The sequence below is a fragment of the Neurospora crassa genome, linkage group V (genome assembly GCF_000182925.2).
Source record: "Neurospora crassa OR74A linkage group V, whole genome shotgun sequence".
Lineage (NCBI taxonomy): Eukaryota > Fungi > Ascomycota > Sordariomycetes > Sordariales > Sordariaceae > Neurospora > Neurospora crassa.
The window spans coordinates 2,583,006-2,593,914 of record NC_026505.1 but is presented as its reverse complement, the minus strand read 5'-3'; the positions used below and the strand labels follow the sequence as shown (position 1 = coordinate 2,593,914).

Below are 10,909 nucleotides of genomic sequence, written 5' to 3'. Positions count from 1 at the left end.
TGGGTATGGGGTCGGGTCATGTGAGTACTCCGTTAGAGTGGACAGATGGGGGCCACACTATTCAGATGAGTCAGCAGAGATAAGAGCATGGGAGACCCCCCGTCCGGAATCTGGAATGCGGCTACACCTTTCCCAACGTCATCCCACGGTTTGCGTGTGCGGCCCTTTCACAACGACAGCACTTTACTTGTTCCAACATACCATATCTTCATGTAATTTGCTGACCATGGACAGTCTGATGGTCGAACAATGTCTTCTTGTCGTTCTCTTGGCTTCATCTTTCTTGCCTTGTGTGTGGGGTCGGATATCTTGACCCGTAGTTTGTCCAGAAAGAGATGGGATGAAAGTCGTTCGCGCCTAGGACGGGACAACTCCTGTTTCCATGGCGACCTGCGAACTTGGAAGCTGGCGACCTTTGAGTATTCCCCCGCCATTCAGCTTATCCTTCACCTTCCAGCATTTGCCACCAAGCGGGCGTACATCAGAACTGCAGGCAGTTCAAAGCCGCGCTTCCCCAGCAAACTGGCATCAATTTCGCGACCTGGAAAGACCTTCTTCACCCACGCAGCATTTTAAGTCGTCTGGCATTTCTGATTTCCCTTCCTCCACTTGCCCCTCCTTGGAACTGCAAACTGTCAACCCAAAATCGTGCCAAATCACTTGGAATCAAAACACCACAAGTTTGGTACATCAATCTGTTATTGTTGTTGCGTTTTACCATCGCTGACAAGTACTCAGTTTTCTCTACCCTCGAAATCATCTTCTTTCACCTTGTGATCAAGTCTAGCGACACACACACAAGCTTTCCTCATATTCTCCAAGATGGCTCCATCTGGACGGAAGAAAGGCAAGGAGGTTGACCGGTCACCTACGAGCATCTTGAAGCATGGCGACTACACGGTCTCCCTCACCAGCTGGCTTGCTGGTGGCCCTGTAGTCCTGGGCAAGAAGCCTCGTCGGGTCATCGACCTCAAAGTTGAGCGCGATCGCAAGTCCGAAACGTCGGACCAATCTCTGGTCCTGGCCAAGAAGGACCATGATGCAGCTGCCTCCGACATGGAGGTTGGCACTTCGGGATCCGAAGGAGCCCTCACGCACACCTCGAGACAACGCCGAGGAACTGAAGGGTCTTCCCAACCAGCTGTAAGCTCAAAGCCATTCCTCACGTACGAGGAAAAGAGAGTCGAGAAGTTTACTATTCGGCCTCCGCCTGTGGTCTTCAACACGCCTGAAGACGTCCCTACTGGCTGGCTTGAAGCGATGTTGAACCAGAGGAAGAATGGTGAAAGCTCAAAGGCTGTTCCGAAGAAGGCCATCAGTTATGAGCATAACGATTCAGAGGATTACGAAGCTGGCTACGACTCTCCCCCTCACAACAAATCAAAATTACTGCCAAAGAAGTCATCGAGTACCTCCAGGAGAGCATCAGAAATTCGTATCGAAACCAAGTCGTCATCAAAGAAGGGTACTCGAAAAGTCAAAGTCATAACTGCTGATGCAACAGATGAGTCAGACGAGTCTTTATCGGATGTCGAGTCACGTCGTCCTATGAAGACGAAGAAGCTTGAACGCCGGAGCGTGATCAAAGAGAGAATCAAGAAGAAGATGCACGTCGAGGTTTCTGACGAGGAGACAGCTGATAAAGTCACAACTGATATTGAGTCGTCAGACATTGAGTCAACAGATGTCGAGCCACGTTCCAAAATGACATCGAAGAAGAAGTCGAGTACTTCGTCGAAGAAAACAGGAAGTTCAAAAGTCAAGGTCGAGACACGGGGCAGAAAGGGCAAGCAGAAAGTCGTGGTGGAAGCTTCAAGCGAAGAAGAGGAAGATTCCTCGGTTGAGTCGACGTCGGAAGCTGAGCCGTCTCCCCCGAAGAAAATCAAGAACAAGAACCGTGTTACCTTTACCGAGACCACACGAAAGGGCAAAAAGAAGACCACCACAGTTGAATCATCAGATGAAGCTGACATAGCACATGTCAAACCACGTTCATCTAAGAAAGCGAAGAAGTCCGAAATCTGTGTCAAGACCGGCGGGAAAACAAAGGCGAAGAAGGTCACATTCGAACCCACCGATGAAGCTGAGACTACTGACGACGCCACAACAGATGCGGAGCCTACGCCGGCGAAAGCGCAGAAGGGCAAGGGCAAGTCCAAGACCAAGGCAAAGAAGAAGATTGAAGTCGAATCACCCGACCCCGAAGAGACAACCGATGCCGTTACTACTGACGACGCAACTCAAACCGAAGCCGAAACCACCGATGCAGATACGACTATTGCCGAGAAGCCCAAAGGAACTCCAGCAGCAGGTAAAGCCGACAACGACTGGACGCCTTCGCAAGATGCAAGCATACTCAGTATGAAGGAAGGTGGCGAATCATGGGCTGACATTGGCAGCGCCATTGGCCGAAACAAGAACGAGGTCAAGAAACGGCACCAGGAACTTGTTCGTTCAGGCGCTGCTCACGTCAATAAGGGCAATCAGAGCAAGGCATACAAGGCACAGAACAAGAAGAACAAGAACAACGAAGCCGGTCCCAGCCATGCCTCTGTTGCGGACGACACTATGGGATTTGGCGAACTTCCTGGCTTTGGCTTTGATGCAGATCAAGACAACAACAATAACAATAACAATGACAACAACAACAACAACAACAACAACAATGGTGATGGCTGGAGTGGTGGTGGTGATCAGAACAACAGCAACAATGAGACCAACAACAACAACAACAACAACAACAACAACAACACCGATAACAACGGCGGTGATGGCGAAGGTGCATGGGGAGGTGGAAACCAGAACGACAACAATGGCGGTGGAGATGTTGGCCCTGGATTTGATACCCCTGCTTGGGGTGCAGACTGTACCGGAGGCGGAGATCAAGATACCAATAACAATAACAACGGCAACAACGACACTAACAACAACGGCTTTGGCGATGCGGGTTGGGGCGGCGGAGACCAGGAGAACAACGGAGGTGGTAATGTCGGTCCGGGAGGCGACAAGCCGCCGAGCAACTCGGGTTCCAAGAATGGTTCAAACCAAGGTAAACCGCCTAGCAACAAACCGCCCAGCAACAAACCGCCCAGCAACAACGGCGGCTGCGGTTCAGGCTCGAACAATGGTAACAGGCCGCCCAGCAACAGTGGTAACTGGGGTCAAAATTCGAACCAAGGCAACAACGGCAATAACAAACCAACCAGCAATAGTGGTGGTGACTGGAACAATGGAGGCTCCAACCAGGGCAACAAACCTCCTAGCAACAATGGTCAGGGAGGAAGCGCAAACCAAGGGAATAAGCCTCCCAGTAACAGCGGCAACAATGGCTGGGGCGGAGGTTCGAACCAGGGGAATAAACCTCCTAGTAACAGCGGCAACAATGGCTGGAGTGGAGGTTCAAACCAGGGAAATAAGCCTCCTAGTAACAGCGGCAACAATGGCTGGAGCGGAGGTTCAAACCAGGGGAACAACAACAACAGACCACCCAGCAACAGCGGTGGCGGCTGGAACAATGGAGGTTCGAACCAAGGTGACAATAAACCACCCAGCAACAAGCCGCCCAGCAACAATGGCGGCTGCGGTTCAGGCTCGAACAGCGGCAACAGGCCGCCTAGCAACAAGCCGCCCAGCTACAACGGCGATTGGGGTTCAGGTTCAAATCAGGGGAAGAACAACAACAATAACACCAAGCCTCCCAGCAACAACGGCGGTTGTAATACCGGTGGTTCAAATTACGGCGGCAGCAACAACAAGCCTCCGAGCAACAGTGGTAGAGGCGAAGGCTCTAACCAAGGCAACAAGCCGCCCAGCAACAACGGCGACTGGGGTAACGCAGGTCCAACTCAAAACAACAATGGGGGTTGGGGCTCAGGTTCGAATCAGGGTAATAAGCCTCCCAGTAACAGCGGCGGTTGGGAAAACGGGGGCTCGAACCAAGGCAACAAGCCGCCTAGCAACAACGGTAATTGGAGTTCAAGTTCAAATCAGGTGAACAACAGCAACGTCAAGCCTCCCTCCAATGCAGGCTCTGCCAGAGGTTCAAACTACGGCAAGCCACCCAGCAACAATGGAGGTTGGGGTTCAGGTTCCAACAGCGGCAACAAACCACCCAGCAACAACGGCAATTGGGGCGGAGATTCTAACCAGGGCAGCAAGCCTCCCAGCGACAGCGGAGGTTGGAATAACGGAGGTTCTAACCAAGGAGGCAGGCCGCCTAGCAACACTGGAGGCTGGGGTTCAAGTTCGAATCATGGGAACAACAACAATACCAAGCCTCCTAGCAACAGTGGCTGGGGCGGAGGTTCAAATCACGGCAAGCCTCCTAGCAATGGCGGAGGATGGGATTCAGGTTCGCACAATGGCAACAAGCCGCCTAGCAACAATGGCTCAAACCGTGGGGGCGGCTCTCAACAGGGCGACGAGAAGGCCAAGTCTGTGGAAAAAGAGCTGAGTATGAAGGATCAGGAGATCAAAGATCTGAAAGAACGAGTCAGTGCGGAGAAGATGCAGCGCTTAGAGGCGGAAGTTTTTGCTTTGAGAATACAGAACAGGGCTAACAGGTTGAACCAGAACAAGCAACCCGAGGACGGTATGGGTTGGAACACAGGTGGTAGCGACAACAACTGGAGGCCGCCTTCAGCTGCAGGTTCGACTAAAAGCAATCAACCACCCGACAACAACACAGGTTGGAAATCCGGGCCAGGCTCCGACCAGGAATGGAGTGTTGCCCCAAACCCAGGCTACAAACCGCCAAGCAACTCGGGCTGGGTTCCCAAGAATTTTGTTCCGCCTCAGGGCAGCAAGCCCCCCAGCAACACTGCGCCCCCCGGCAGTCCCGATGGTTGGATTTACGGTTCACCCACAGAAAGCGAACGGGGCCGCATGGCCAAGCGAGTGGAGGCTTGGAAGGGATCGATCAGTTCACCCAAAGAAGAAGGACGTTGGGGTACGCCCGACGGCGGCTGGCATGCCACTCCGGCCACAGATTCCCGCCCACGTGAGATTGCGCCCGACAACACCAGGGGTCGAAGCCCTGCCGCCAGATCTACTTCTGCCAAAGATTGGAAGCAAGGATTAACTCGTGTCGATGAAGAACCAGACATCGGTTATGATATGTGGAAGAAACCTCCCAGCAACAACGGAAAGCCGGACAGCAATGCCGGCCGCAACTCACCTGGTAACTTCAACAACAAGCCATCCGGAGAGCAATATGGTTGGAACTCTGGTCCTGATGCTGTGGCTGGAACTGGAACTGGTTGGGGTGGAGGCTCAGATCGAGTCTCAACCCCAAGCTTCAAACACCCGGCGAAGGATGAGTGGACTGGAGGCACAAAAGGGAATGATAAGCCGCCTAGTAACAAACCTCCCAGTAACAAGCCGCCCAGCAATAACGGAGATTGGACTCCTGGACTCGGAGCTGCCACTGGCTGGAAGGCAGATTGCACCAAGCCGCCGAGCGACAGTGGCTGGGGCGGAGGTTCAAACCAAGGCAAGGACAACAACAAGCCTCCCAGCAACGCAGGCTCCGCGAGAGGTTCGAACTATGGCAAACCTCCCAGCAACAACGGAGGCTGGAATTACGCCCCGATCGGAGGAACTTCGAAGAACGACAACAGCAACAACAAGGCAACCGGCGGTAATGACAGCCTCACAGCCTTTCTTCAGAACCCTCCCCCGTGGGGCGCGGACTGTACCGGTCCCTGGGATAGCAACAAACCGGCCAACAACAAAGCCGACAAGGGAGACGTCCAGAACGCCCTTAACATTCACACGGTCAGAGACCTACCCGGCTACAATGGAGATGTAGCACCCATGGGCCTCTCGGGCTTTCCTCCCGTTGTTGAACATTATGCGCCAGTTCCAGTTCCTCCTGTCACTCCAGGCCCTCCAGGTCGCTACCCTTCAACCCCTTACTCAGCCACCCCTCACCCACCTGGCTACCCCCCCAAGAGTGACGCACAAACTACCCTTCTCCCACTTTACAACAACCCACCTCCTCAGGCCCAATACCCTTCCCACGACGCGCCCTGGAACTCCACCAGCTGGGACACCAAACCTGCCCTCACCACGAAGCCGCCCGGTGGCCCGTCATCATACCAACCCGGCCAACGTAGCGCGCAGTGCAAAACCCTCTCCGAGGAAGACCTCCGATCCCTGTACAAACAGGTCGTCTTCAGCGCCATGTCCTCTCGCCAGCCCCTTCTCCAACCCAAGCCTGACCGCAATTTCACCTTGAGAGACTGCTGGGTGCTGATCGCTTTGAGCGAGCAGTATGATCATTCTTCGGCCTCGAAGGAGAAGTGGTTCGAGCTGCAAGCTAAATTTGCGAGTGCCACGGGTCGGATCGTTGATGCGAAGCTGCTGAGACAGAAGGTGAAGCAGGGGGAGAAGGAGGCGAAAGTGGTGGAGGGGTGGGAGGATGACGAGGTTGGATGGCGGTATAAGAAGAAGTGGGAGATGGAGACTGCTTGGTGAGAAAGGAGGAGAGAAAAGGGTGGAGAGATGGTTGGTGAGGGAGTATGAGTAAGTTGAGAGAGGAGGAAATATCAGGTTTTTGTTGAGTAATTTGCAAGTTGGAACTTGGTTGGAAGGATCTACGAGGGACCTCATGTACTTGTAGCGCAGAGGTAGTCGTCAGATGAACAAGTCTTGCGAAAGGAAGCTGCATCCGAAATAAAGAAGATTGATTTCTAAGCACAGATGAGGTGGATTATTTCGGCCTACCGCAAAAACTCGGGGCATAGCTTTTCAACTTCCAGGGAAATCGGGCATAAACCCACATACATATGCCCGACGAATTCGATTCGATTCTTGAATGTCGTACCTTTTTGCACCTATCTTTTCAAGGGCGCGGGAGAGTGGGGACATTGAAAATCACCATCTTGCATACAATCTCTGGTGGGCATAAATGTTGCAGTATGCTTATAGATTATGCCTGATCTCAGGGAACCTAAAACCCAATGGCACGAGTCTTTACGGTACCTACAACAAAGTGAACCGGGCTTGGAAGTAATGCATGAATTTTATGAGTTTCTCCGGTATTAACCTCTTATTGAGATACACGCCACATTGGGGTACATAAAATACAAGCAGAAGGTGAAATGAACACAGACAACGGTGATCTTCCAGCCGTCTCTTCTCAACGAAGATGAATCACGTCAACATTGGCAACTTCACCCACTATCTCATTCAAGAAGCCGTTTCTCCGGTACCACACAAATGCGGTTCAGTGAGTGAATGATTGCCCGTGGCTCCATGAAGACGCTGGAATAACTAGCTATACTGTAGGGACTCTGCATATTCTGCGTAACCTGGACACCGGAGCCGGCCTACCTAGTAAGCGGATGTCGTAGTATCCCGTAAAGTCTTCAGGTCATGTACTACTAACCCTCTTTGACTGCCGGCGAGAGGGCGGATCTGTACAGCAAGCTGGTAGGACAACGGCGGATGCTGTCTGTTCGAATATATGTACAGGTAACTTACCTAAAGTGGGAGATATACATCCCATCTTTACTACCTACCTCTACGCGTGCAAGGAGAGGTGCGGGCTGTTGAAATGGAGTTTTCCTAGATGTCATTTGATCCTTTGCTTTCAACGCTACCTCTAGGTATATATGCCTTGTCCTCTTTTACCCCTCCCCTTTCCACTTCTTTTCTTCCCTTTTTTTTTCTTCGTCGGTTCAACCAGCACAATCATGACCATCGGCGCCAGGCAGCCACAAACGACAACAGATGCTCATACGAGTGGGATATCATCCCATTTACAGGGCTCATTTGCTACTGGCCCGCGGGGTCGGAGGCATTGAGTTTCTGCCCCCGAACCTCCAGAGGATGGATAAAGTAGCCAATATTTTCAACCTCTATTCTCGACACCCGAGCGAAGTACCCGGTATCCCTTCCGACCTCTCTTCCCAAGATGCCCTTCGACCCGAGACCGTGTTCCAAATCTGCACAGCCGCCAAACGAGACTTCGATCCTTTCATCGCCTCCGATCTGGGCGAGTTCTTGGCCCGTATCAGACACGTTTTAAGTTTGGTCCTCGGACATCCTGACTGCAACGATGAAGACAGGAAGAAGGTCGACGATGCGTGGCAGTGCGTTTGTCACGATCTAAGAGAGGCTATCTCGTTTATTGTGCAGAACATGGAGCTTCTATGTGCAGCTTGGGAAGCCGGCCGGCCTTATCTGGGTCCCGACACAAAGGCTGGTCGAGCGAGGATGACGAAGGCGCAAGCTACCTCTACAATGGAACTTAAGCTTGCAGATCCTAGTTCTCTCGAGCCCGATAACCCTTCAAGAGAGAGTATCAATGAGGCCTGCTTCTCCTCCCCTGCTACTACTGCTCCTACCCCTGAAGATCATCGCTTACGCCAACATGAACTCATACCAAATCCGACGCCTCCGGGGTCGTTTCCGTCGGGAGACAAGGAGGAGTGCGTGAACGCTACACGGACAGCTTTGGGAGCTTTGTCGCTCTCTGAACAGAACAGACGCGGAAATAAGACCACAAGTCCCGAGAGAGCACGCCGAGACCAGCACGAGGACGAGGGCTACAAACCTATGTCGGACATGGGTCATGTATCACCTGAGGACGATGAGGACGACGGCGAGGACCTCGACATCCAGAACGACATGGTATGCTTTCGGCTCCCCGACCGAGACGGACGAAGCAGTGCCCCAAATTCCGAGAGCCGACACCAAAATCAGCACGAGGACGAGGGCCGCATCCGTCTGTCGGACATGGGCTATGTATCACCCGAGGACGATGACAGTAAGAGTGATGATGACGACAATGACGACGGCGGCGGCGGCGGCGACTGCGGCGACGAGCAGGGCCAGAACCAGCTCCAGCACCGATACCATTCTGAGGACCAGGAGGAGGAGCGCCGACTCGGTGACCAGACCTCCCAGGTCAGGAACTGGCTTCTGCCCAAGTGGAATGCCCGATGGCAGGCCCTGTACCAACCACAGCTACAGCAGGTACGGCAGCTACACCTGCAGCAGCAACGCCTCAACCTTTCTGGGGGCCATGGAGAGACTCCGACGATGAGATGGCGTCACAATGATTCCTCGTCAGAGGGAATGGATGGTCAGATGAAGTCAGTTAAGGCTGGTGAATATCCTTTCTCCAGGAGACGTAAGTCACCATTGTCACCTGTTTCTTGAATCAACCTGTACTGACTTTTTTTTGGACACCTGAGTAGCGGAAGAAGCTGAATGTTCCACACTATCATCGAGCCAACCCAACCTTGACCAAAACATCACCGATCCCGATAGCCATAGCTCCAATGGTAATCCTATAATTGAGGAGCACATATGATGTCCCCACCAAGAGCCTGGGGACGATATGTGGTTACCACCGTGTGATCACCCCAGCCATCAACAACAGATGGTCACAGGGTCAGAAGCTGTTTCGACAGAAGACGCACACGATGTCCCATGCCCCCGTAGCTACCACTCCGGCTGCCACATCAAATCCTGAAAGCGATGCAATGATGCTAATTCTCCTCCACTTCCTGCAGACATGTATCAGAATCCGAGGAATTGAACTTGAATAATCCGAGGACGAATCTGACATGTACTACAAAGTAGACGAACATTGCTGCTGGGGCTGAGGAACACGATGTTAGCCCTGGTCAGCCGGAACAGAATGCACATGATCCCGCGGACAAATTTTTTTATTTTATTTCATTTTTATTTTTTAGTTGATGCTTGAAAACAATCTAGTGGATTGGCTGTTCTGTTGGTTTCAAGTCTGGAACGAATCTCTTGTAAGCAGAAGACAACGAAATAGGAAACAGATAATGACAAACTTCAAAACTCCCGAAAATGGACAGTCTATGACCTAATAATTCACGGTAAAACACCCCCAATCAGAGAAGAATGAAACAGAAAGTCTATTGGATATCCAGCCTTTTGGTTAGCAGAGTTGGGCAAACTGACAGAAATCCTCTTCGCCCCTCCCCAATTGGGAAACGATCAATCCAAGCCTACAATCACGTTATGCAGACACTCGCCTCGAAAACATGTATATGCCCCAACAGACATTGATTTTGCAGCCTCCCCGGAACTCCGACTTTATAGATGCATCTTCATGACGCTTACATTGCTCCCATACTTCACGAAATGGAGCAACATGTCCCTGAATAACAAGAAATAACAAGTTCCCAACATACCTCTAACAGGAAATAACAGGTCCCAACCTGCGGGACCAGACTCGCCCCCTTCGGTCCACTCGGAGTCATCGTAAATAGGTACCAATCACCAGCAGCAGCAGCGACACCGCACTTCCGATCCCCCCCCCCCCCCCCCCCCCTTCTCTCCCTTTCTATCTCTCTCTCTCTCTCTCTCTCTCTCTCTCTCTCTCTCTCTCTCTTTCTCTCTTCCCTTGAGACACAACCTCAAAACGTCGACAATCCACTTCACTTCACTTCACTTCATTTTCCTAGTACACCCCGTCGTCGTATCAGCCGCATGACCACCAACACTCCTCCCACTGCCGTCTGCAATCCAACCACTACTACTACTACTACTACCACCACCATCCTTACACTCCTCACAAGACTCGGCCATTCGGATCGTCTGCCAGATCTGTCGCTCGCCGCAGCGGGTCTGGATCATGCTGGCGGAGGGACAGAAGCGGGCAAAGGTGAGGGAGACGTGGTTGCAGGTGAAGACGTGGGCGTAGTATTGGCACATTGCCCCCTCTTTTTTTTTCTCTCTCTCTTTATTCTTTTCTCTTTTTCTTATTTGTGGCTTTGTGATGATGATTGCTTTGATACTGAGGGCAGATGTGTAGAACCTAGGGGGCCTCGTGAGAGATATGATGAATTATTTGATCTCGCTAGAGGTAGGCTTTGAGACGGTCGGGCTTTGGGAATTGTGCAAGTGACGCGGTAAGCAGGAG

At 52.1% G+C, this 10,909-nt stretch overlaps 2 protein-coding genes across 2 annotated transcripts; both read left to right on the top strand.

Annotated features, from left to right (window-relative positions):
- The first annotated feature begins 748 nt into the window (after window positions 1–748).
- Window positions 749–6,697, top strand: NCU03844 (hypothetical protein). Its single transcript, XM_955498.2, has one exon. It carries the CDS (start codon window positions 823–825, stop codon window positions 6,475–6,477), a length of 5,655 nt encoding a protein of 1,884 aa, XP_960591.1. The 5' UTR covers window positions 749–822; the 3' UTR covers window positions 6,478–6,697.
- A 992-nt stretch (window positions 6,698–7,689) lies between these two features.
- Window positions 7,690–9,832, top strand: NCU03843 (hypothetical protein). The gene is made up of 3 exons (XM_955497.2): window positions 7,690–8,637; window positions 8,710–9,139; window positions 9,207–9,832. Exons 1-3 carry the CDS (start codon window positions 7,735–7,737, stop codon window positions 9,320–9,322), a joined length of 1,449 nt encoding a protein of 482 aa, XP_960590.2. The 5' UTR covers window positions 7,690–7,734; the 3' UTR covers window positions 9,323–9,832.
- Window positions 9,833–10,909: the final 1,077 nt, after the last annotated feature.

Bases quoted from the DNA above. Each gene is read 5' to 3' on its own strand.
- NCU03844 (XM_955498.2), top strand. From the start codon at position 823: ATGGCTCCATCTGGACGGAAGAAAGGCAAGGAGGTTGACCGGTCACCT.
- NCU03843 (XM_955497.2), top strand. From the start codon at position 7,735: ATGCTCATACGAGTGGGATATCATCCCATTTACAGGGCTCATTTGCTA. The intron at 8,638-8,709 runs GTATGCTTTCGG...CACCAAAATCAG, and splicing joins TCGACATCCAGAACGACATG to CACGAGGACGAGGGCCGCAT. The intron at 9,140-9,206 runs GTAAGTCACCAT...ACACCTGAGTAG, and splicing joins ATATCCTTTCTCCAGGAGAC to CGGAAGAAGCTGAATGTTCC.